The sequence below is a fragment of the Eptatretus burgeri genome, chromosome 10, assembly GCF_056783735.1.
Source record: "Eptatretus burgeri isolate ZD-2024b chromosome 10, Ebu_testis_v1, whole genome shotgun sequence".
NCBI classification, from domain to species: domain Eukaryota; kingdom Metazoa; phylum Chordata; class Myxini; order Myxiniformes; family Myxinidae; genus Eptatretus; species Eptatretus burgeri.
Genome location: NC_140970.1, coordinates 91,121,952 through 91,147,931, shown reverse-complemented (window position 1 = coordinate 91,147,931; position 25,980 = coordinate 91,121,952). Strand labels below are relative to the sequence as shown.

Here is a 25,980-nt window from a genome sequence, read left to right as displayed (position 1 = left end):
GATTCCTTTGTCTCCCTATTCCCCTTTGACACGATGTCACTTTGTGAACCTGCTGCTCGCTTTCCTTTAGCTCCTCCATGAGCCAAGATCTCTGCACAAAAGTAAATTGGCGCAAGGACAACACTGAGGTGGTACTACGGCTGATGGGCCGAAAGTATAGTTCACCTGTGCTTTAACTACCTTGTGTGACGTAATCATTCCTCCTGAGTTTCCTTCGTCATCCCTTCTCATTTTCCCCATTCGCGGTATTTTATCCATTTTTTTTTCTTCCTGTCATTCACTTTCTCCATTGATTGATCGCTTCTTCGTTGTGCCTTTCTCGAGAAATCGTATGGAAAGCAACATGTTTATCATCAATAACTCAGCCGAATGGACGAGGGGCGTTAAACAGGCGTCCCATCTGCCGGCATTCATTGGTCGATGTTAAAGATCCAATGGTTTCCTTAAATAAGAGTAAGTAATGCTATCACCGGCAACCTGAATAATTCCAAATTGTGACTCTAACCTACAGGGGAGCACTGCATCCGCAACATTGTCATGCCCCAGCGAGAACCGAGTGAAACCCGCAGCCACTTGCCGCGCATGGGCGAGCGAACAAGCTCGAAGGGTTGCACCGCGTTTGGTGTAATTTGCTTTGACCATTGCTGAAGGCATGGGAAAGGTTATCTTGCAATAATCGGTTGGTGTGTCACTATGTGAGTGAGTCCGTGTGCATATCTACATTAATACAGATCCTTCATTGTTCGACTTCTTAAATGCTCGGTCTTTGTTTTTTTTTTTGTTGTCTTGATTGGTGCTGAGTTGATAAAACGTAAAAACTTTCCCTAATAGCCTGTTATCTACTCATCTTTCAAAAAGGAACAGCCTATTGTGTGCCGCCAATGCCCTGGCCAAATTCCTGTCCCAACTGACAGTGGCACCGCATCGGCGGTCCAGCTTCACCTCATTATGACGCAATCCGCTCATTGCACTCATAATCGAATAATGGTGAAATATGCTTTGTATACGAATAGATATTTTGTCTTTACTTAACTCTATTACCATCCATTAACCTGAAAGTTAATCCAAACTGTTTATTTTATTTTATTAATCTCTTCATGTTCCCCCTCCCCCCCCCCCCCCGCATGCATAGCTCAAGGTGGGGTTAAGCATAATTTGATTCACTTTTTCTGTTTGGGCAGAGAGCAGCCACACAAAACATTTGGACCCTGTCCTGAAAACATTGATGCGGATAATCAATGGTACACTGAAATCGACACCCCTGCAGTAGCTTCCAGTCCTATCTAACATCTCACCCTTTGATTTTTTTCCCACGAAGGCAAGAGTGCTGAGAGAGTTTGACTGCATCAAAGCCAACCCAGAGCTTCCAATCCATGAAGACCTGCAGAATCTACCAAATGTATGACTCAAGTCATGCGAACCTTGCTGTGGCTCTACAAATGTTTTGAGTGATGCGGGGTTTGACACAAAGGACAAGTGGTGCAATCTCTGGACCGACAACAACATTGTTAACAAAGAACTTATGAGTGATCTGACAGAAGAGCCTCCAGCTTTTGACCTCCCACAGAAACGGTGGTCTGCTGTTCACAGGACCCATACTCTCCATGCAAGGACATCGCACCACCTTCCACAAATGGAATCTCAAAGCCAGCCCAGCATGTGCCTGTGGTCATCGAGATCAGACTATCTATCACATTGTGAACTCTAAGGGCGCTTGGTAGAGCGCATACGTCCACCACGCAATTCCTGATCCACGAGAACATATCGGGCCCATTACGTCTTTGAAATATCATGCTATACAGTACTATGTCGTTTTTGGCCCCATCTCTCAATGGTGAAGAATTACTTTAAAAATTAAATAATTCTCGTATCAGGATCCAGATTTGGATCCTCATTAAAATCGAATCTATTTGTCCTTGCCACACACCGAACTTATCCACCAAGTTTTGTCCAGATACGTCCACAACTTTTTGAGATATCCTGCACACAAACAAACAAACGCAGAAAGAGGTGAAAACAACCTCCTTCACCATCGGTGGCGGAGGTAATGATTGTCAGCTACGGAAATTTGATGAAGGATTTATGGCAATCCACCGAACAAGGGACAGTGCTGTGACCTGGCTGTCCAACTTAGACTTAGATCTGTGAGCTGTAATTTGTCATATGCACTAATAGAATCGAACTGTCTGTCTGTCTGTCTGTCTGTCTGTCGTCTGTCTGTCTGTCTGTCTGTCTGTCTGTCTACAGATGTCAGTCTATGATCAAGGAACTACTTAAAATTCCAATTGAATGTTGTATTTTGAACACTGTCGAATAGTACAAATCGGAACATGAATCGGAACACGAGCCTGCAGTTCAGCAGTACTTTGGCTCTGAATTTGGCAAATTGTATGGCGCCTCTTCCTGAGCACGCAAGCACACTCGTGGCCAGGCACCCCGGATATCCTCTCGGCTCCACTCTTCTATTGAGGGCATGTTAGAACGCTCACAATGGCAAACAAAGTCACTCCGAGAAGAGTTGGCAGAAGATTCAGCTCTGGACCGTTGTGTTTGACCCATTGTCTTCGTGCGGTTGCCATCGCGCCTGCTGTTCAAAGTTCACGAACAAAGCTAATATAGATTGTGCTCGGAAACACAAAGCAAGAGTTGAAAAGATCCTTCCGATGTCTTTTTTTTTTTCTCAACATTGTGTGGGGTAACGTGTTTTCGGAACTCTCTAGTTCAATCAGCGTTTCCACTTGGTATTTTAAAAGTACAGATGCAAAGAAGTTGATACGAACTTTATTACTCAACCTTTTTCATTTCATCCCACTTGTTAGAATTGAACCTGATTGGGGGTTTGAAAGACGTGCTACGTACTACCCGAACATATACATGCTTTCTCTTTGTTTACAGGAGAGCAGTAAACAATTACATTTTTGGACTGAACACCTTTATGAGCACCCTGTTTGGGGAAAACAAAGTTTCCTTTTAGTTTGCATTTGTCATCGAACATATAAAGCTCTTTCTAACCACTCACTGACTCACTGACTCGTATTAAAGATCGGTGCCTTCCGGGTGATGTATAAAGCTGATGGACATCGAAGCCGATGCACCGGGAAAAATCGCAGAACCGTTGGAAAGCGTCAGTAAATAAATGGGGGAAAAAAAATAAATAGATGAAAAATCAAATGCAGGTGAGCGACCCGGGACAATGGGGAACCACGCGAACCCAATACACAATGTGTGAGCATACCTTGCTCGTCATTTAATGAAATTAATCCAAGAAAATCCACCTCCATGACTTTTCTAACTTGCATTCCCTGTATTGTTTTCTTGTCCGTAAATTGTATTGTGTTGTCATTGCTGCTCTGGCAATACATACTTGCTCCGTATTTCACGCTTTGCTCTTTCCTTTAAAGACCCGTGCCATGGGGAGACATCCCACAGGGCGCCGGCCAGGCCGGAGCCCCGTGTACGCTACCGAAGCGGAGCGGCGTGCCGCACGCCGCATGCGTGACAAGGAACGCAAGGCACGCAGCGTGCATGTTGGGAGACACAAAGAGTGCTGGGATGAATGCAAGCGGCGTGCCGGTATCCCACGTGACGAGGACTTCGCGGGAGAACTGCTTAACCTGCTGGAGTGGGCAGGGTGAGCAGAAAACGAGTGCTCGTGTGCCACTCTTTCATTCAACGCGTGCACAAAGACGATTTCACACGGTCAGATAAGACATTAATAATCCCGACTCCAGAGTGCTATCGTTGTATTTTTTTTTTTTTAACAAAATATCTGGGAATATGACAACTCGCGCTGATGCCGAGCAATAAGTAGAGATTGAGAACGTTTAGTTCATCACGCTTCAAAATACACATGGAGTTGTGCACATCTGATCATCGTACGGTCAATCTTCATCAATCTACATTTGATTCTTGTGTTTGTTTCAGCCTCCCTTCTCTGGAGCACGCCCTCGGCAACCAAACTGCCAAAGACAAGGTCATATTTCTTCCCCTTTGCAGAATTTGCCGTAATCTTTCAAAATGAGATTCTGGTAGTAATGTGGCTGCACATCCTGTGGTGTGCTGTGCAGGGGTCTAACCTTTCTCACGACCAGGTAGTTGGAGCAGTACCTACTACCAGACTACACTCAAGGTATGACAGGTTGTGCCCATACTTGTATGTCATATATTATTGCAGGACAATGACAGTGAGAACCACCAGCTTATTACGTATGATTGTTGTAATTGACCTGAGGTCTGATGTGTCGATTGCCCATTAGGCTGTGCTAATATTGGAGACGTAATTCCATAACATTCTGCCTAAATTGGCCATTGTCATGACTCGCAAGCGTGACTTTATCCATCGCCATCGGGCCAAATCATCAATCACGTACGCGGCCAACCGAAGAGTCGAGTGTTCTGATTGGTCATAAGATGCCTTGTTCCTATTCCTCTTTGGTTGAAAATTGCTCTTGTTATCATTTTCAAGGACTTGTAACACTTTCACCAAAGCAAAAGCACCAAGTGATATTCCTCCATTTTCTGCAGAACCTTTGTAAGTATCAATTTGGTGAATGCTCCAATCACATCACAGTGAGAGCTTTTTGTTACATTTTGTTACTCGATTGTGGCTGCTGTTTTCGAGGCGCCACTCTCTGGCTGCAGTTACCCGGGCACGTTCTACTGACCCATCATTATTTTCAGAGTTCCGTTTCACCACCACCGTTTTTTTTTCTGATCGACGTCTTCTGGATAGATTGACTGATACTGAACTTGTGTTTCTGTACACCAGAAACCAGACAAACGGTTACTTTTCAAAGCACACACGTGACCACGCTGGTAAGTAACAAGAACCTTCCGAGAGCAACACTCATCATTTCAAGCTAAATAATATGTGAAGCGTATCGTTATGGTTAATTGTATTATGGATTACAGTTATTGATTTGATGGATGTGAGCGGTAAATTTCTTCCACCTATAAAATGCTCATTGTACGGTGCAAGACGAAACATCAGATAAGCTATGTCTTTGTCGCCAATCGAGAAATATCAATGTATTTTAGCCTGAAAAGCTCGGAGAAGATGTTTTTGCACAATTTCATGGTGGGGAAAGGCCGTTTGGCCCATCATGCCTGAGCTACATTCAATTGTCAACATTTCTACTGCCTGTTTGTCTGGTTGTTTTTAACTTTTATATATGATCCCATAGGTTAAGCTGAATGTTCCATTTACTTTCCAACATGTGACAGGCTTGGGTGTGCTGCGCAGGCTTAGCATCCATGCAATGCAATATGGTGAGGGGGCTTGAATATCGCAAGTTTTCGATATTTTATTGATTACGAGTTAAAATATCCCAAGCGAAATCAAGTGTCCTATAATCAACAATTGTAAAGTATGGGCTCCAGAAAATGGAACACCACCATATAACTTCTCTTCATTTGCCTCGGTCCAGAGATGGACTCGGCCAGCCGGGGTTCACAAGGGGCTTTGGGACAATACGTAGCCACCTGGGAGTCACACCTGCGCACTTCCATAATTATTCAGAAAGGTTCATTCAAACAGTTTTGCCATGTGTTCAGGAATACATGTCGTCGTTCCATGTGGCGATTTATTTCCAAATCGCTCCTCTTTGGTAGATAATAATAGATGTGCAAAGAGCTGCATTTGCTGCATTTCATAATCAATAAAGAGGACAATGCAGTAGAAACCACACAGGTTACATTTTACCTGTAATTTATATTTTACCGCAGTCAGATTAAATTTGCAAACTTTTGCATTTCTGTACGTTTTGTGTTTTGTGTTTTTATTTTGTTTTATTTTTTTTCCTTCTGTAAATTTGATTGCACCTGCATGAAACACCTGTGACACTGTATTTGCCTCAACAGTAATTTTACTTAATATTTATGAGATTGATGCGAGCAATTCACCAGGGTAAGAATGTGACAGGAGGTCCGTGGTGCTTTGTGTTTCAGAGGTCGGTGCAGGCACACAAACAGCTGAAGCCAAGCGCTGTCATTTGTGAGTCGGGGTTGACTGTAAATGAGTGATATGAGTGCTAGAAGCGCATCTGATTATTTTTTTTTCCCCCTCAAATTGTTCCAGAAGTATGATGTGTGAAGATGGTGGTGACGACAACGACGAGGACGATGAGGAGGATGATGACGAGGAGGAGGAGGAGGAGGAGGATGATGAATATGTGGAGGATCGAGGACAGAACAAATGGTCAGGGAAAGCAAGTGGTGCTTTGATCCTGAAGAATGGCACCAATAGCTATCACAATGCAGAGACTGGCCAAGCAGGAACCTCGCAGTGCAGAAAGCAGTTCACGCGGCGTAAGGCTGACACCTTGCATTGTGATGGAGAAAAAGGAGTCAAGGAAGAGAAGGCACCAGGCAACACAGTACGCTTTGTGGACAGGTAATTGAAATTTCACACGGCCATGCTGTAACCTTGTCCCAGAAACCTGCTCCGAACTCTGGTGAAAACTGCTTGGTTTGTGATAGCCAGAGTGCTCAAGCAAAGTATAGAATCTTAAGAGGCCATCCACATATTGTGTACTCACGAGGGAGAGGCATTGAGATTGAAGTCGCATGAAGGAGAGGAATATAGGTTATGTGCAAGTGAGAAGGGCAAAGATTCCACCAGTGTTATCTACATAATACGTGTATGGATTGTAATTGGGGCTCACTCCCCCATTGGGTGCGAAGAACTGCATGTCGTTCGTAAATTTGGAGGTGATAGAACCATAGGCTTTGTGTTTGCCATATTTATTTCCATCCATCCATCAGGACCATACTCTCTGTAGAGCGTTGGTGCTGCCTAAGCAGTCTCCTGTGTTATTGGGCACAATCCTGGACGGGTCGCCACTCCGACACAGGATACCAGCAAGCTGGCACTCATTTTGCCGACCTCAGAAGGATGACAGACAGAGTCAACCCCACCTGGTATTAATTCAACAGCCAAGCAGGATTTGAACTCGGCACCCTTGGATCCCAAACCCACCATCCTTTCCATTTAGCCAACACTGGGCATATTTCTCTGTTTGTTACATAAAGTGCAATCTCCATGGAGACACATTGTTTTATCTTATCTGGAAAATTATGTTTGTTTCTTCCAATAATCCAGAAGGAATTAATTTATCATTTTAAGCTAATTTGAGCCTGGCCTAACCACAGACTGGGCAGATGAGGGGGGGGGGGGGTCTGAGGTTGAGGTTACAGAGGAGGGATTGCCAGAGGCAGTGCAACTTTGCACCAGAGGTCTGAAGGAGGTACTGAAAACTGAAACCTTCACCAGATTGTTAATTCACTCGATTCATTGCAAAATCCTTCCACCCTGCTTCCTTAAGTTCATTCGATATTTGATGTTCCAATTATGATTTTGTCTTCCATTTTGTTTATGTCTCTGTCTTGTTACTAAATTATAGTATTTGCACAGAAGAAGGTTCACATGGCTCTGAGATATCTGTGGATATGAATCGTTAAAATGATTACAACCCAAATTTGAAATGGTACAAGGATGACGGTTCAATGGCATGAATCGGGCCGAGCAAGCAATACTTGGACAAGCATCCTACATATTATATTGGGGTGACAATAACAATGCTCTACAAGAAGAGATGGGATAATAAAAGGGATCTGGAAAAGTTTCAACTCGGACAAATTGCAGTCCTTGTGCTAACTACAACACGAGAGTTCATAGAACACCTTATTCTACGCAGTGTTTAAGTATATCATTCAATTGAAATAAAATAAAGATTTTAAAGTTCGTGGAAAAAAACAATTCCGGAAGTTTACCACCGTTGACGCAGTGGCTGTTACACCACCTTTATCGAACACGTTACATTAGTTATTCATGCCTCTTATTTGTTTCCTTTATGACGTCCTTAAAACAATAAACTTCCTGTTCGGAATGGCTTTTTATACGCCCGATATATATATATATATATATATATATATATATATATATATATATATATATATATATATATATATATATATATATATATCGGGGCGTATTATGTGATACCGGTCGTCCGTCCGTCCATTCCTGTCCGCACTCTAACTCCCAAAGTTTTCAACTTTCACGTTTCATATTTGGTACATAGGTACAGACTGTGGAGACGGTGTGTCGCGACATACGTTCGCCATCTAAAGTGGTTGCCATGGCAACCAGGATGTTGTTTTCCATGTAGTAGCACAATTCTGTATATGCCTTCTTGTTCAACTTTGTTTCACTGCCGGGCAGGCAGAGTAAAAAAATTTGTCTCGCTCCTCTCTTCGCATGTGTGAGCGGGATGAATTCAGAGCCCAATTACTGCTAAACTACCGGTTCGTTTTCGTATTCAAAATATAACATTCAATTAAAATCGAGTTGTTCCTCGACCATCAACTAACGCTTGTGGATGGATGGACAAAAGAAGTGAACCAATTGCTTAATCTCACTTTTCGCTTCATTTGCGCAGGGTAATAAATGGCTATCTCGTGTGGTCTGGGGATTATTACCTCTTCTTTTCACCGCTCTATCTTGCTGCGAGAGAATCTCCGAATCTATCACGTGGGTTGGAGTTACTTGTTGCAGTACAATCACCAGCTTGGTTTTTCTTTCAAATTATGAGAAATGGGGGAAGAAAGTATTATGCCTGGAGAAGGGAAGGTGTTCAATTTTCTGTTCTGCCCCTTGTTACGTGCTGCGCAGGCAAGTAGCTGAAGCAAGCGTTGTTGGTGTAGACAACAAGCCTGTGACGAGGTAAGAACTATACCTTAACAGGGTGGTGGTGCCAACGATGTAGCCTCAGCCTCCCACAGCAGGTTACTCTCCTGGCTCAGGTTTGGAAAGGAAATGCATATATACTTTTGCGATAATTTTGCTTACAACGAACTCTTCCTCAAATTCTCTTTCTTTTGACCCATTACACGGCATCCACCCTGTAGTTAACTAATTTAGTCATATGCTGAATTAATGTCCAATGGCAAGTCAGGATTATTTGATTTAATTGAACCCAACCACTCAGGCGCACCCTTATGTGTGCTCCCTGGGGGGCAGGCGGGGGACCTGCGTCACGGTGCATCGTCCGGGTAGCGGTAAGAAAAAGGGTTCCACCCTCGAGGCAGATGGATTGCCAGCCCTGTTCCACTGCACACACCCAGGTTGTGAAAAGGTCTACAGGGTCAAGGAGTATCTGTCGGTAGGTTTCTATGCACGGTGGACTTGCCCATTGCTGTCTTCACAACCACAGTTCATTGCTTTTACCAGTATTTTTACTGAAATTTATCAGTCATCATCATTTGTATTCAGTGTTGGGATTTATTTTAGTGCTTACAGTGACAATTACACCAAAACCCATTCTTCCCCTCAGCCATTGTTTGTGCAAGCCTTCAACTCTGCTGTTGGTGTTCCCCCCCCCTCTCTCTGCTGTTCTTTCTGTCTTGTGTCCTGATCCGTTCAGTGTACCAGTGTACCACTACTATCTCTTCCATGAGCCTCGACTATGTATACCAAAAAAAAAGAAATTGAACTGAGGGAGGCTGAAGGCTCAATAGTACCCAAGACCCAAACCTATGGACCTGAGTCATTAAGCATGTGACTCAATCGGGTAATTTTATTGTTGGAAATTTCATCGTACAATTTCATTTTGGAATTTTCATTTTGTTGTTGGAACTAAATATTATGACGAGATGAAAATCAACCTTTTAGATTCGCGACTTGACTCAAACATTGTCCCTTGAGACGCGGGACCTTCCACCTGAAACTCGGGACCTTCCGCCTGAGACGTGGGGCCTTCCGCCTGAGACGCGGGGCCTTCCGCCTGAGACGTGGGGCCTTCCGCCTGAGACGCGGGGCCTTCCGCCTGAGACGCGGGGCCTTCCGCCTGAGACGCGGGGCCTTCCGCCTGAGACGCGGGGCCTTCCGCCTGAGACGCGGGGCCTTCCGCCTGAGACGCGGGGCCTTCCGCCTGAGACGCGGGGCCTTCCGCCTGAGACGCGGGGCCTTCCGCCTGAGACGCGGGGCCTTCCGCCTGAGACGCGGGGCCTTCCGCCTGAGACGCGGGGCCTTCCGCCTGAGACGCGGGACCTTCCACCTGAGACACGTCCAGACACTTCCCTTAAGACTTGACACTTGACTCAATGTCTGCTTTTAGCCTGTTTCATTGGCCATCTATTTATTACCTCCGCCAAAAGGACGGAGGAGGAGGAGGAGGAGGAGATTGGGACCATACTCTGTGCAGAGCGTTGGTGCTGCCTAAACCGTCTCCTTGCCTATTGGGCACAATCCTGGATGGGTCGCCACTCCGACACAGGATACCAGCATGCTGGTACTCATTTTGCCAACCTCGGAAGGATGACAGGCTGAGTTAACCCCACCTGGTATTAATTCAACAGCTGAGCAGGATTTTAACTTGGGACCCGAGGATCCAAAGCCCACCAACCCCAACCATTAAGCCAACACCAGGCATAAAGGAGGGGTAAGTTGTGGAAAATATGTAAAGGATAGGATATGAATGTAAAAGGGCCAGGAGGTTGTATCTCAAGGGACAAATGGGGAATGTCTGGTACATCCAGGACTGGAGAAGTTCAAAAAATTGTTTTTGCCACATCTACTATGTATTTGGTTCCTATGTTATGTTTTTCCTTTTTAAATAATAACAAGGTAAAAGGTTTGTGGTTTACATCATGTGTTGGCTCTTAAAAGCACTATTTATATTCTTTATACTTTAAAAATAACTCGTTAACAAAATAATAAAAGTAGGCCTCGATGTTTCGAACAGCAAGCTCTGCCCATCAACAGGAGAAAGTAACTGCAACAAATGGGATGCAGAGTTTATACACCACCACCCCCTCCCCCATTGACTGGTTATTGTGGGGTGTTAATTGGCTTCACGCCCCCCCCCCCCATTGGATGGTTATATTGTTTGGTGCTGATTGGCTGGTCATTGTGTGTTTCTGATTGGTCAGTGTGTTCTTGCTCATTGTGGACCATTGTCCTCAGTGTATTGACAGTTATGATTGTAGTGTAGGTGTCTGCTTGTTCATGAGGGAGAGCCAGATATCGCTAACGGATAGCCCATTTTCTTGGAGGACCGTGTGGTGTCGGTGTATCTCCATAGCTTCTCTGATTCTCCTTGTGTGCCAGTGGCTGATGAATGTGAGAAGTTTGATGTCTGACCATAGTTGGCAATGATCATTATTGTGTGCATTTTTTTTTTTTTGGATGCATTGTCGAGGCTCGTATGAGAGCGGACACACAACGCACAGCAAGGGGGGCATGAGACAAGAGAGCAGGAGAGGGGAGGACAAAACAGTGGGGAAGAGGGACATTAGGAGATTTGTGGAAGGGAGAGGGATGGGGTGGGGAACACGGGGTATACAAAATGGACACCACAGGGACTTTCAGGAAGGAAAGCAGGGAGTTTGAAGGAGGTGGGCTTGGGGTGGATTAACGGGGGCAGAAAAGATCGAGGTTTTGGATGGGGGAAGATAAGAGGTGGTGGTGAACAGCTGTTTTGAAGGCCTGGAGGGAATAATGGGATTGAAGAGAGTGTGGGAGTTTATTCCAAAGGCAGGAAAAAAGAGGAATGAAAGAGTGAAGGTGAGCAGTGATTCGTGATTTTGGTAGTTTTACGAGAAGGAGGTTTCTGGCGGACCTTGAGCACCCTGCAGGAATATGGTGGGGACATATCACAGACAGTTTGGGGGGGGGGGGCGAGACAAGAGAGGGAGAAGGAAGAAGACAGAAAAACCACCGACCTGCCTGCGGTGAGAGGCCCAAAGACAGCCTCACCGTGGGAGGTACCAATGATCCTAAATGCCTCGGTTTCTACAGCGTGAAGCCGAGAAAGGTGAGAGGCAGGAGCACCAGCCCAGAGGGGAGAGCAGTACTCCATCAGGCTGCAGACGAAAGCTTTGTAAGTGGTCAGGGGCTCAGGTGGGCCGAGGAAGGACTTTGCACGACAGAGGATTCCCAGTCGGCAACTGGCTTTGTCAGCCAGGTTGGAAATGTGGCTTTCCCAGGAAAGATCATGGCAGAGAGTGAGATTCCCTTGACAGATAGTGGCAGATAGCGAAATAGTGTTGACCGCATCTCTTGTGAATGTGGGAAAGTTTACATTGGTGAAACTGGTAGGACTTTCACCACTAGACTGAAAGAACATCAAGCACATAATAGATGAGGCGAATGGGAAAAAAATCAGCAAGACTCAATTGTGCATGGACCAATAATCATCACCTACTATGGTCAGATAGCAAATTTCTCACATCCATCAGTCACTGACACACAAAGAAAATGAGAGAAGCTATGGCGATGCACCTTCACCACATGGACCCCCAAGAAAATGGGCTTACTTACTTATCGTGTCCACAAAAACAGCAGTTACAGTGTACATGGCTAGATGTGGTTCAGCCAAAGCTGAGCACATTGCTGACCCTTATAATTAAACTCTGCCAAATCCGATGCTGTGCAGGGCTGTTCCAGCAGGGGGCATGTCAGGAGATGCTGCATGGTTTGTGGTTCAGTGCCGCAGTCACACACAGCGTCCCTGTCATTGAAGTATCCCCATTTGGAGAGAGTGACCTTTGTTCGTCCAACACCAGATCTTAGTCTGTTCAGGCATTTCCACATTGCATAGCTTGAATCTGCTCCAGGGGGAAGTGCCTCACTCACATTTAGCTCCATTGTTGTTGTTAATGGAAGGTTGCTCAGTCTTTCTTCCCATTGAATAACTCTTTCCCTGCTTGTGCTTGATGTTTCAAGGGGGGTGACGTACCTTAGGAAGCTCTTTCTAGACTTCAGACGGCTTTGGGCTGGCATATGGCCAAAGAGAGGATGTCTTTCGTCTGTAGCCTGTTGTTGACGCTCTTTCTTACTTGCTGCACTTCGTCGTATCTCTGGTGGGGCTATGCCTGCCAGGATATACAGACGATCCGTAGGTGTTGGTTTAAGGCAGCCTGTAATGAGGCGGCAGCTAACATTGAGAACGGGATCGAGCTTATTTGCATGTGTAGCTCGTTCCCATACAGGGCAGGCATATTCCGCCGTTGAGTAGCAAAGAGCGAGTGCAGTTGACTTCAATGTCTGTGGGCTAGCACCCCAAGTTGAACCAGTGAGCTTACTGATGATGATGTTCCTCGCACTCACTTTGCACTTGGTCTTCTCAATCTGAGTCTTAAAAGAGAGACATCTATCTCAGGTTACCCCAAGGTAGATTGGGTATTCACAGTGTTCAAGAGGGATTCCTGACCAGTCGACCTGCAGTTGGCGCTTGGCTTCGCGATTTCGCAGGTGGAAGGCATACACCTGTGTCTTGGATGGATTTGCACGAAGGTGGTTCTCTTCATAGTAGGGTGTTGACGCTGCAAGAGCGTTGGAAAGTCTCTCTTCAACAACTTTGAAATCGGCATCTTGTGCACCTATGCCAAGGTCGTCTGCATAGATGAAACGGTGGGTGTCTACACTGTTTGCTTGGTCGTTGGTGTCGATGTTAAAGAGGAGTGGTGCGAGCACACTCCCCTGTGGGAGGCCATTCTTGAGTCCTCGCCATCTGCTTTTCTTACCTCCTAGTTCAACAAAGAAGTGTCTGTTCTCGAGCATGCTTTCAATCAACTCTGTCAGGCGAGTGTCTTTTGTGGTCTCCAGGATCTTGCTAAGAAGACGTCTGTGGTTGACTGTGTCATAGGCAGCTGAGAAGTCGACGAACACTACACCAGTTACCATCCCTTCCTCATAACCATCTTCGATGTACTGGGTAAGGTTGAGTACTTGGGTACTTGTGGACATGCCGGGACAGGAACCTGCTTGTTTAGGATGAGGTGTCCATCGACAGCAGGACCAATTTTGTTAAGGATCAGGCATTCGAAAAGCTTTAAGGTGTGACTCAGGAGTGAGATTGGTCGGAAATTCTTAGGAGCGGATGGGTCTTTCCCAGGTTTCAGCAGTGCTATAATGTGGGCTTTTTTCCAGATCTTTGGGAGCTTGTGTGTTACTAAGCATTCATTAAAGAGCTGTAGAAGCCACTTCTTTGCCTCATGACCAAAGTGCTTAATCTGCTCAGTTGCAATCTTATCTAGCCCTGTTGCCTTTCCTGGTTTGAGGGTAGAGATTCCTGCTTCCACCTCTCCCATAGTAAGTGGTCTTGTGAAACCAGGGTCTTCACCGTATTTCTTACGGTTTAGCTTGATCTTCTCTCTCTTTCCACTCTTTCCATTCTTTAGCAATTGGTTGGCCACTTGATTTGCAGTGGTTTTTGGGTGCTGAGAAATTGCTTTAGGATCGCCACGTAGCTTGTGAATTAGTGACCATGCTTTCTTGCTGTTTTTTCACATGTCGGTAGACTCGATAAGAGCATTCCAGGTCTTACGTCGCTCTTGGGCAATGCTTTCCATCACCTTCTCGCCTTGGGCTGTTGTATCTTCGGAGAAAGGGTCTACTTCAAACACGCTGATATCGTCATCATGAAGTCCTGCACATTCCTTTGAAAGTCCAGGTATATATTCAACTCTACAGCCTCGTGGGATATGTTTCCAGGCAGTTTCAGTACCAGATTAGCAAACAGGTCGTAGTTCTTGCTTATTGGTCTTATATATTTTATCTTCTCTTCCAGCTCGTTTAAGTTGGTAAACTTTTTCCAGCCTGCTTTCTTGTAATTAAAGTGCCTTTTAAAGGGGGCGGTGGTTGGGACTACAGCTGCATTGACTTGGATCCCAATGGGACGGTGTTGACTTGATGGAATGGGGTCGAGCACAATCTTCTTACACAGTCCAGCGATGTTGCTTGTGGCCATGGCAAGATCTGGGTTGTAGCCACGTTTCCAGCGAGCACTGTGGAGCGAGTGTGGTAGCTTAGGGTCATGGATAAGACCGAGTTGGTTGGTATCCATCCAGTCCTCTACTGCTTCTCCATCCTTGTTCATTTCAGAGTACCCCCACTGGGTGCTGAGGCTATTGAAATCTCCAACAATGATCTGTGGTTTGCTGTGTACTTGGGAGGCTGGTTGAGGGAACATAAAGTCTACAGGTGGTGGTTTGTGGACAGATGTTACTACTACACTGCTTAACTCAGCTGATAAGACTTCGATGTCATGGTCTTCTGGCATAGATGTTGCTTCTATAACCAAGCCTGCTTTCACAAATACAGCACTGCCATACTGCCGGTGGGGTCGCTCGATGGCCAGGGCCATACCAGGTATGGTGGGGCGGTTGCTTTTACTCCCTCTGTGCGTCTCTTGCAAGCAGAGACCATCGCACTGCTGCTTGCTGCACAACTTGGCTAAGATGTTCTGTTTAGCAGATGAAAACCCTTCGATGTTCACAGATATGACTGTCAATGCCGGTCCTAAAAAGGCCCCTCGTTTTTGACATCGACCTCTGCGTCTATCTCCGGGCATGATGTTTATTGTTCAGCAACTTGTGGCTTGTAGCTTGCAGCTGTTGCTTACATTGTTAATGTTACATGGAAGCAGGTAGAAAATGGGCTACCCATGAGCGATATCTGGCTCTCCCTCATTAACAAGCAGATACTTACACCACAATCATAATTATCGATACATCGAGGACAATGGTCCATGATGAGCAAAAAACACACTGGCCAATCAGCAGCACACAATTACCAGTCAATAGGGGTGTGGAGTTTTTATAAACTCTCCTCCTCCTTCATAAGCAGCATCATTGGCTGCGGGCACAGCTGTGATGCTGATGCAATGCCCCGATTACCATGACAACATTGGTACTCATTTTGATGACCTCAGAACGATGACAGGCTGAGTCAACCCATCATCGGCGGACGGGGGCTCGAACTCAGGAGCCTAAGATCCCAAGCCAGCCACGCTAACCGCTAAGCCAACACCAGGTTTTTATAAATCTGCATCCCATTCATTCCAGTGAATTAGTCCTGGCAATGGATGGAGAATGCTGCCCAAAACATGGAGGCCTACTGTTCTTCTTTTTTCTTTTGCTATCGAGTTATTTTTAAAGTATAAACAATATAAATATCTCTTTTAAGAGCCAACACATGGTGTAAACCACAAACCTTTTACTTTTCTTCTGTGTTCTTCGTTTTATCCAAACACGGAATATGTTAAACATTTGTCCAACCAACATTATTTACAAACCCCATGATGCTGGTATTAGCAGTTTGTTCTTCTGACTCATTTCATAGCTATCCCACCTGATTGAGGTCTGGGGAATGTGCAGCATCCAAGGAAGTTGGAAATCGTCGTCATGCCGCGCGAAGGCTTTGGATGATGCTTGATTTGGGAACACCAGCAACACACTCTTTAACAGGAGTCTCCCATTCTGCAATTTAAATTCGTACAGCTCAGGGGAATTACCATGTTGTTATCCGATAGTCAATGAAAAAAAAAAACCAAGCTGGTTCATTAATGACCTTCAGGGAAGGAGTAATCTGCCTGTGTCGTCTAATCTGGCCGAAATGTAGCGCCTGTCTATCTTAATCTACACTTTACAGTTTAATCAGGATGTTTTCGGAGCAAGGGTCTCATGGTCTGGATAACCATGATCACTTCCCCGTAGAGTTCCATGTCTCATAAAGATTTTATTTTTGTCATCACGTCCTTGTCCAACAATATGTCAGGTATGGGACTTCCAACTCACAAGGAAAAAAAAAACGATATTATGCTGTCACAAACTATAAATGAGTAAAGAATGTAGGATTACTTTGTGATTTTTTTTTTTGTTTCATGTACAGAATCATGTGAAAGCAGTGCACGGTGCCAGGAGGCACGTTTGCCCACAGCCTGGTTGCGGCAAACGTTTTGTGCTGCAGAGGCACCTGCGGAAGCACCTGGTCCTTCACTCAGGTACGAGAACGAAACTGGTTTTGAGGATAACTGCTTTTGACACATCCTGGTCACTTACGAGCTAACTTTTCCTGACTTTCGTCGAATTTCTTTCAACTCGAACTACCTTTCTGGTACATTGGCATTGTGGAGCATGCCATTCAGGGTTGACAGGATGGCCTATAGGCATGCACACTCGCTTCTAAGCTGCCTAACCTCGGTTGGAATCCCGACCCAGCTGTAAACCGTCATTCCGGTGTTTCACAGGCAGAGTGATTTAACAATATGTGTGTGCCATGCCTCGGATGGACGTTAAAACTGTCGTCCCATCTGCCAACATTCATCGGTGGACGTAAAATATCCCATGGTGTCTTTCACGAAGAGTAGGCAAGCTATCGCCAGCACCATGGCCAAATTCCTGCCAAAACCAGCAGAGCGCATTGCCTTCAGTGATGCCACCCTGCAGCCTTGTGCTGCAGACAAACTAAGAGGACTAGACATGGTAATTCATCAATGTGTGTGCCATCCCTCGGATGGACATTAAACGGGGCGTCCCTTCTGCCGACATGAGTTGGTGGTCGTCAAAGATCCCACGGTGTCCTTCGCGAAGAGTAGGTGAGTATTCGCCGACACAATGGCTAAAAAAAAATTCCAAATTCCTGCCATAACCAGGAGGGGGCACTGCATTAGCGGCACATCCACTCTCCCAGCAATGATGCTGGGAGCGTGACTGTGCAACCTCTGGACAATGATGCTGCATGGCGATGTCCGGATTCCATTCTGAGATTTGGAAAGGAGCATTAAGCTGGCTGTCCTGTCTGAAATTGAAATGAAAATAAATATCCCTTGGTATGTTCCTCAAAAAGTGGTGCCTTCCCCTTGGGCCAGTACCATGGCATATAGACCCTGCCAACAAATTGAGAAGGATGTAAGTATTACGGAATGTTAGATATTTTATGTACAAGTTAAAGGGAAACTAAACTTCGATTTCATCAACTGAGAATTGCTCGATCCGATCACAATCAAATGTTTTGCTTCACACACTTGTTCTGGACTCGGGGATCACTGCGTCACCTCTGCTTCTGCGGTTTCAAATGACCCACCTCTTCTCTGCATTCAGGACATTGCTAAAAGTGATAAATCTAGAAATCTTTCCATCTGCTCAAAATTTCCCAAATCTATTCATGCCTGAATCAGAGGACAAAAAAAACCAAAACTCTCTGCTTCATGATCACACGATCATAACGCTTAGATTACTGCATGCTTCCGTTGGCAGGCTCGTCTGCTCCTTCTCTCAAACCCTTTCAACTCATTCAGAATCTGACTGCAGCCAGGTTTGAAATGTAGACTCTCGTTTGATCACTCCACTCGAATTCTGAATCATTTCACCAGCTCTCAGTACGCAAACTGAAAGATTTTGCTTTGCTCCTGCTAATCTTAAAAGCTAGACGTATAAATTTTAGTGTTCCTGCATACATTCCTGACCTAATCACATCTTGGGTGGACAATTTGTAGCACGTATGGAGAAGGCTCGTGCATCAACATGTACGTAAGTAGATTCATGGAAGACGTGCTTTGTCCCTCCGGTGATCTCCTGGCTTTGTCACAGCAGCACAGCACAGTGGCCAATGGACAGCTGGAGACCATGCTGAGCCAGAAACCACTCATGGTACACCCATTATAGCCACTCTCCAGGGCGTCACCCCCACCCTCTCGGAATCGCTGACCCATGGAAGGATCTCGAAGCCTACTTCACTCGTGGAGTCCACGTCCAAACTGTATTGACTCATTTAGATTGAAGGAAAACACAATGACAGGCTATAATAGAGAAAAGTCACATTGAAAACAAAGGAAATGGGGCTTAGAAACGAACATTTGGGCACTCAGACAACGCAACCCAGTACGCTTTGGGGGACTCTCCACTTGAGCGATCCCACCTTTAAGAGTCGGCGCGTTATCTCCTGCTTAATCACTTTGCCGGAGCTCGTGGAAACATGTGCTCCACACTGGTCCCAGATGAATGTCCGTCGCACACCAACCCCGAGTGTAGATGCAGTGAAGAGAGGGTGGAGCAAAGAGGCGAAGGAGAGGACGAGGCAAACAGGCGAAGAAGTGGGTGAGGCAGGCAGGCAGAGAAGAGCAGAGAGCGGACGCCTCCACGATCTGCCTTTTATAAGCCCTGGGCGAAGGGCGAGGTGACGATCCGAAGTGACCCGAATCGTGCTTCCTTATTGAGCCACGGCGGTCATAACCCCACCCTTCCAGGCTCCCGGGGCCGGAAGCAGTCTCATGCGCACATCCGGCGCGACACGGCCCGGTTCCCCGTACTGAAATCCCCCCCCCCCCCACAACTCCCGTCCCTCGCTGCCCGCCCTGCCATGTTCTGGCGACTGGACAAGGGTCGTGTCGGTCCCGCGTGCCCATTCGTGGCATCCCCAGCGAGACGCGGCCGGCGCTGCCAACGCGCTTGGCCTGTCCGAGTGCCCTGGGCCATGCAGCATGCCTCTGTTTGGTGGTGAGTTGTATCGACGCGGAGGTGCGAGGAGTCACGGGATGATTTTTCCCGTGTACGGGAGATGTTGGTGGGCGAGGTGGTGAGCTTTTGGTGAGCGAAGGTCGAGCAAGGTGAGACGCCGTTGTAAATTGGCGCGCAGACTTGAATGAAAGGCCACGCCATGCGTGTGCTTGTTCATGTGGTAATACTCTCATCAGGCTGTGCGGGCGTCTGTTATCATGTATGTGTGCTTCCTTCGATTTGTAGCATGGATAAAAGGAAATGGTTGGATGGAAATCAGGATTGAAGATAGAGATATAATTATTAAACCGAGCTATTAGACCCACGCAACGCACTTCGTCCTGTTGGCCCATTAGGCATGAGGGGAAGGTCTGACTGCACGAAGCCAAATTAAATAACTGCCTGGGGATCACTGTATGTTGGGTGCCATTGTCTTCGAGGCATGCGGTTTTGCAGAACCACAACAATATTATATACACCCACATACACACACACATTGATTAATGTTCTTGGTGTTTCCATATTTTATTGGATTCCCGATCACCACATACTTTGTGTATTGTTAAATCATGATGCATCCTGGATTCAACTGCATGCACTTGGAGTCGCGACAATGCCCCTTTCTCTCCAAACCCCACCCTCCCCGTTTCGGGATCTTACAGGCTTGAGCAGTCCTGATGCTGTTTCAAAATCACCTATTTTTGTGCATGGAACTACCCTCATACACAACATGAATGAATGTTTGGTATTTTTTCAGTTCCGTGAAATTTATCTCCATTATATCTGTTGTGTCGCTTTTGCAGAAGAGCGGAACTTTCTGTGTGCAACGTGTGGAGCATCCTTCAAATCCAAAAAGAACCTCCTCGTCCATCTACGCATCCACACCGGGGAGAAACCGTTGCAGTCAGTCAGAGCCTCACTATTGACACAGCATCCCATGATACGACCTCACTATAAGCATCCTCTAAAAAAAAAAAAGCCTCAATTGCTGCAAAGCATCCAAAACGGTGTTCTCTCACGTATCCTCATTGGTCACGTGCCACGTTGCTCTTTTGCATATGTAGCTGCTCATTTGCATCATTTTTGGGGGACACAACTCTGCCATTAATGCAGTAGACCTACTCCACCCCCATTAAGTTGGTCAGGAAGTTAGAATTGGGTAAGGAATCAGCAGCGGAGCCTACTATTTTTGAAAAGTGCTTGGAATATTTACCATACACAAACTCCTCGAACAGATGGCACAACCAGCTTAACATACCTTGCAAGACGCTGATGTAATCTATGATGTAATTCATCGGAGCCAAAAAGTGGAGCAACCAATGTGAGAAAAACGCTTTTTTTTTTGCTCTGACGAAGGGTTAATGCCCGAAACATCAACTTCTTGCTTTCCACAATGGATAGCATACCTCATTCAGCTTCCTGTTGATCCCATCCATTGTTTTACCTGATCACCAATGCATCTCGACAGTGGCCTTCACGAGCAAGACTGGTCCTTCATTCCCCCAGAAGCATAAGAGACGGTTGTTATATTTCATCTGCTGGTGAAGAAAGTAAAAACAGCATGCCCATGACATCACAATCCTTCAGGACATGCTATAATAATAATAATAATAATAATAATAACTTTGCCAACAATGCCGTGCCGTATTACTAATGCCACAATGATGTAATTCAGAAGGCCCCGCTCGATTATGTCTCCTCTACTTTTTCATATCAAGAGGGGCAAGGAATTGGAAATTTATCACCTGCTGGGTTGTTATTCATTCGAACCTGACAATCTCCGTCACCTCACTGAACACCTCATTATGAAAACGGTCTAACAGATTACTTGTGTGTCGCACAGATGCGAGTTGTGCGGATACCGCTGCCGCCAGAAGGCCTCGCTCAACTGGCACATGAAGAAGCACAACGTGGAGTCCAATTTTGCCTTCGCTTGCGGTCTCTGTGGAAAGCGCTTTGAGAAAAGCGACAACCTACGCTGCCACCAGCTCAAGAGTCACCCAGACCGTGAGCAAAGTAGCCCGGCCTGCCAAATCGACTTTCCGGTAATGGCCGACAGACTTTCTGAAACTTCCACTCCGCTCTCTTCAACCTAAGGACCATGGATGGAAATAACGGGGCTTTGCATTTTTCCTGCTGATCTTTTGTTTTTTGTGTGTGTGTGTGTGTGTGTGTACATTGGCTCGAGATGTGTGGACGTCATCCTTATTGAACAAGGTGTCGCCACGATGAAACAAGACGGGGGAAAAAAAGAAGGAATAAAGGTCACAAATGATGTGACACACCTGGTGATGTGCGATGAGCGCTGATTTTTAGATCCTCGTGGAGGATCTCGAAGTCTTACTCACGTTGTTGTTGTTCAAGTGGACTTTTTTGTTTCACAACCCAGAGTTTTCATCGGATCTTCGTGAAACTTGCCACGTATATGCAGAAAGCCCACGCGCAGGCAGGAACCATCTCGGATTTTGGAAATTGTTCCGAGAAAAAAAAAAGTTGACGTCATAATATCGCCGCTAATGGAAATCGCCTATAGCGTTATCTCCGAAACTAGGCAAGCCGTTTGAATTTTGTTTGCGGGAATCAAGCCGGGCATTAGCACGGATAATAATTTATCGCAAACCTGATACATCACAATGACGTCATATTCGTTTTTATGACGTCATCATTAAGAGGACGAGGATCTTAGCTCATTTGAGCTTGTTGTGTTTTTTTTTTTTTCCTCTTTTTGGTGGTTCAAACCCATAAGGACGCCATACTGAGTACGAGTGGACACGTTAGAGTGGACAGGGTAACGATACCATGGGTTTTCTTTGACTTGACCACCTGTTTCATCCGTTCAGGTTATTATGGAACTTTGAGTGTACGTGCTTCGGAGTGGAAGTAGAGCGCAACAGTCGCTTTCTTCGTGTTGGTATCCAGCGTAAGGCCGTGGGACAGAACCATTGGCGGAGGGCACGGCCGTGCCGCTGATGCAGTGCCCTCTGTTGGTTCGGGCAGGAATTTGGAATTTGTTCAGCAAAGGACACCGTGGGATGTTGAAGTTTTAATGAAAACGATCCGAGTTCTTCACCCAACCAAATCAACAATGTTTGTTCTGCAACTTTATTGTGAAAAGGAACGGATAAAGGAAAGTGTGATAATTTACTATGATAGGTTTTCCTGTTTGAAAACTATCGCAAAGATGGTGAAAACAACGCGATCGTTTCTCGTTCTGAATTACACAAACACACACACACACACAAACACACGGCGGAAATCGCCTTCACCCAGCATCGAGTGCTGAGCAAGATGGCGTCCGATGGCGACACCGCTCCGCGTGTTCTTCATGGCAATGAGCATTCTATTCATGCTCCGTTTAGTGCTGCGTACGTAACAAGATTTTAGGTATACGGTACCCTCAATCACAGTGAACAATTGTGTGTGTGTGTGTGTGTGTGTGTGTATAGGTATGTGTATATATGAGTGTGTATGTGTTTGTGGGTGAGTACACACACACAAAAAACACTTGAGGTGTATAGCATATTTTTTTTAGCTGAGGTGGTGCATTCCATTTTCTATTATTTTATATTTTGTATGTAAGAAAAGTGGAATGTTATCAAAATAACGCCACATATTTGAGAGGAAATATTATTGGTGATATCATAGAATAAAAACCGATGCCGATTTGTTTAATTTTTACGGAAACGTCGCTCGTCGAAGACTTCCGGAAGCGGAGGGAGGGAGCGATCATTCTCCGTGTGAGTGGAGGATTGAGATTCTCCGTGTGAGCAGCGATGGCAGAAATGTCGAGATTGCAAAGACACATGATGGAGCCGCAATTCGATCCCCAGCAGTGTAAGGTTGACCGCTAATTGTATTAATAGTAATACGATGTTTTGAGTTCGCACCGGCCGGCGTTGGCCCGAGAGGAAGGCCTTCATTGTGGTAGTGCTCTGTCCTTGCAGATGTCCAGACGCTGTCCCAGCAGTCAGACGCCGACAGGGATCTACAAGAACAACGTCTGCACGTGCAGAAACTTGTGGACGACACTGCCTTGAACTTGAAGAGAAATGTCTACAAGAACTACCATCAGTTCATCGAAACGGCCAAAGAGATCTCTTGTATCCCCCACTGGTTGTGGTTTCCTTGGTAACCGATGTTGACGATTCATTAAAGGGTTCAAGGCCCTGTCACACCTTGACGTTTTAGCCAGCGTATGCCGACATGAAAAATTTGCCGAACCAAGCTGGCACACGTCGAATACGTTATGGGTAAGTTTGTATACGTTAAGAGCACGCTGGTATACGTCGTAGTACGCTGGCATACGTCGTAGTACGCCAAGGTGTTAGACAAATTTTCCATGCTTGAAATTTTTCGACGTATGACTCACACGTTCCGCATAACGCTGGCCATAAGTTGTAGGCACGTTACGCGATCGTTTACACGTCCACACACGTTACTTGTAAGTTACTCATAAGTCGAAACACATCAAGGTAATGGTTGGCGTCGGTGTTCCAGACTCCCTGTTTTTGTTTTTTGTTTTTTCTTCGGTATGACTGTGATGTTAACACTTCGATTTCTAGTGCGGTTATAATATAATACTAGCTGAAACCCCATCACAGACGGATTCCGTTCATTCAACCACCCTCACTAGCTCGCACACACTCTAGGGACATGGACTGGACAGGGTGTGCTTGCCCCCGCCTACTCATCCCCCGCCCCTGCCCCATTCAATCTGCTTACCCCCGCCCAAAAATGTAATTACCCCAGCCCCGCCTCTTCACTCCCCACCCCCCGTCTTTTGATTCCCCGCCCCACTTGCCCCCGGGCCCCCACCCCCTGTCCACCCCCTCACACTCAACTCCGCCTCATTCAACTCAGCCCCCGCCCCATTTCCCCCTGTCTCCCGCTTTCAATTTGCTTACCTTGCCCCCCGCCTCTTCACTCCTCGCCCCCATCTCAACGAAAAGTGTTTATTCTGCTTCAGAGTTGAAAATTGACTATTGCCACTATGTGCCATGCACTCTTACAGGTACGAAGTTTCTTTCAGTCCAGGTCACAGTACCGAGAAAAACGTGACGCGACCGCTAGGAGGAGCACAAAACTGGTCCTTCAGTATTAATATATAGATAAATAGAAGATACAGTAGACGCCACTTTATAAATCCACGGTTATAAAATCCAGCCACCGATTGTGACCAAAATGAGTTGGAACGGAATTTTACATCGAGAAATTCTCCGTTTAATAAATCCATGGTCTCAACCTAAGTTTGATGTAGTATGTGCTGCCGCAGAGTGGAAAAAAAACCAACCAACAACAACAACAACTGGTGACGGACTTCGAATCACGCTGCCGCTCGAATCCCTCCGACCCCGAATCCCAATAGCCAAGGGAAGAAAGCGACGACGAACCCGAGCCGATGCCAACAGCGGCAGAGATGCGGACGGCACTCGCCAAATTGGACAGGGGAATGCAGCTCTCAGGTTTTGCCCATCCCGATTTCCGCCACCTGACGGATTCAATAAAGGAACATTTGCGCAAAACCTTCCCTCCCAAGCAAGCGACCTTGGAGAGATTCTTTTGAACAATCCCCGAGTCACCGTTGGATAAATCAATGTTTTTGTAGCATAAAGCTGTGTTTAACAACATTCGCTTTTTGTCTTATCTATCCAGTCGGTTGGCTGAAAATAGGTTCTCCGCTGAATAAATCCAGCCGGTTAATAAATCCAAACGGCGTGGTCCCATGGTGGATTTATAAAGCGGCGTCCACTGTACAATGTTTCTTGTTACATTTTTTGTGTCAAATTCACATTCTGAGGTGGTCACCATGTGCAGAAGAGGATTTTACATTGCAGACGCTATTTTTGAGGAGTGGAATTAGTAATTACACCTCTCAGCAGTAATTTTCTGACGACGGATGTAATGGCGTCAGCGAATAACCGATGATGTCATGACGTCCTGACGCCTCTCAGCGGTGTAAACGGATGTAAAACGAAAAGTGTTTATTCTGCTCCAGAGTTGAAGTTTGACAATTGCCACTATGTGCCATGCACTCTTGCAGGTACCATGTTTCTTTCAGTCCAGGTCACAGTACCGAGAAAAACGTGACGCGACAGCTAGGAGGAGCACAAAATTGGTCCTTCAGTATTAATATATAGATAATTAATAGGCTTCCGCTCAACGATTAAATCATAACCGCACGAGAAATCGAAGTGTCAACATCACCGTCATGCCGAAGGAAAAAAAAAAAAAAAAACAGGGATTCTGGAACACTGATGCAAACCATTACCTTGACGTGTTTCGACTTATGAGTAACGTACAAGTAACGTGTGTCAAGGATCGCGTAACGTGCCTACAACTCATGGCCAGCGTATGCGGAACGTGTGTCATACGCCGAGTACGGCGAGAATTTTTCAACATCCTGAAAATGTATCGACGTACTCGGCGTATGACGACGTATGCCAGCGTGCTCTTAACGTATACAAATAAAAACTTACCAATAACGTATTCGACGTGTGACAGCAGCTTCACACTTTGATGTCTGGTGTGGTTATGATTTGAATCGTCGAGCCGCAGCCTATGAATAGCCTACGCCACGTCATCGTCGGCGATACGCTGCCGCGCTATGCATAAGTTAGACTATCATTGGACATAGGTTGTGAACGCCGACAACACGCTCAGCATTCGTTGGTATAAGTTATCTATATGTGATTGAAACGTTCT

The 25,980-nt window shown here is 45.9% G+C and overlaps 2 protein-coding genes across 19 annotated transcripts in view; both read left to right on the top strand.

The window, feature by feature from the left end:
- Positions 1-21,567, top strand: part of LOC147019100 (uncharacterized) — a 35,999-nt gene extending 14,432 nt beyond the window's left edge. For 2 of the 5 annotated variants that reach the window (XM_085899404.1, XM_085899401.1), the window contains exons 2-13: positions 3,402-3,631; positions 3,925-3,973; positions 4,068-4,129; positions 4,466-4,531; positions 4,769-4,815; positions 5,947-5,992; positions 6,077-6,391; positions 8,672-8,722; positions 9,020-9,161; positions 16,673-16,784; positions 20,082-20,181; positions 21,122-21,567. In XM_085899404.1, the coding sequence (XP_085755530.1) occupies positions 3,411-3,631; positions 3,925-3,973; positions 4,068-4,129; positions 4,466-4,531; positions 4,769-4,815; positions 5,947-5,992; positions 6,077-6,391; positions 8,672-8,722; positions 9,020-9,161; positions 16,673-16,784; positions 20,082-20,181; positions 21,122-21,374 (1,464 nt within the window). In that variant the 5' untranslated portion in view covers positions 3,402-3,410 and the 3' untranslated portion in view covers positions 21,375-21,567. Of the gene's footprint in view, positions 1-511; positions 700-3,401; positions 3,632-3,924; positions 3,974-4,067; positions 4,130-4,465; positions 4,532-4,768; positions 4,816-5,946; positions 5,993-6,076; positions 6,392-8,671; positions 8,723-9,019; positions 9,162-16,672; positions 16,785-20,081; positions 20,182-21,121 lie in introns of those variants that run through there. The other 3 variants (XM_085899402.1, XM_085899403.1, XM_085899405.1) reach the window with 3 other exon arrangements.
- Positions 21,568-22,050: 483 nt separating this feature from the next.
- Positions 22,051-25,980, top strand: part of EXOC8 (exocyst complex component 8) — a 55,612-nt gene continuing 51,682 nt past the window's right edge. For 6 of the 14 annotated variants that reach the window (XR_015062637.1, XR_015062636.1, XR_015062635.1 and 3 more), the window contains exons 1-2: positions 22,065-23,112; positions 23,223-23,378. Coding sequence is in view for 10 of the 14 variants with exons in the window: in XM_085899390.1 (XP_085755516.1) it covers positions 23,052-23,112; positions 23,223-23,378 (217 nt within the window). In the remaining 4 variants the exon portion in view is untranslated. Of the gene's footprint in view, positions 23,113-23,222; positions 23,407-23,507; positions 23,529-25,980 lie in introns of those variants that run through there. The other 8 variants (XM_085899397.1, XM_085899396.1, XR_015062638.1 and 5 more) reach the window with 7 other exon arrangements.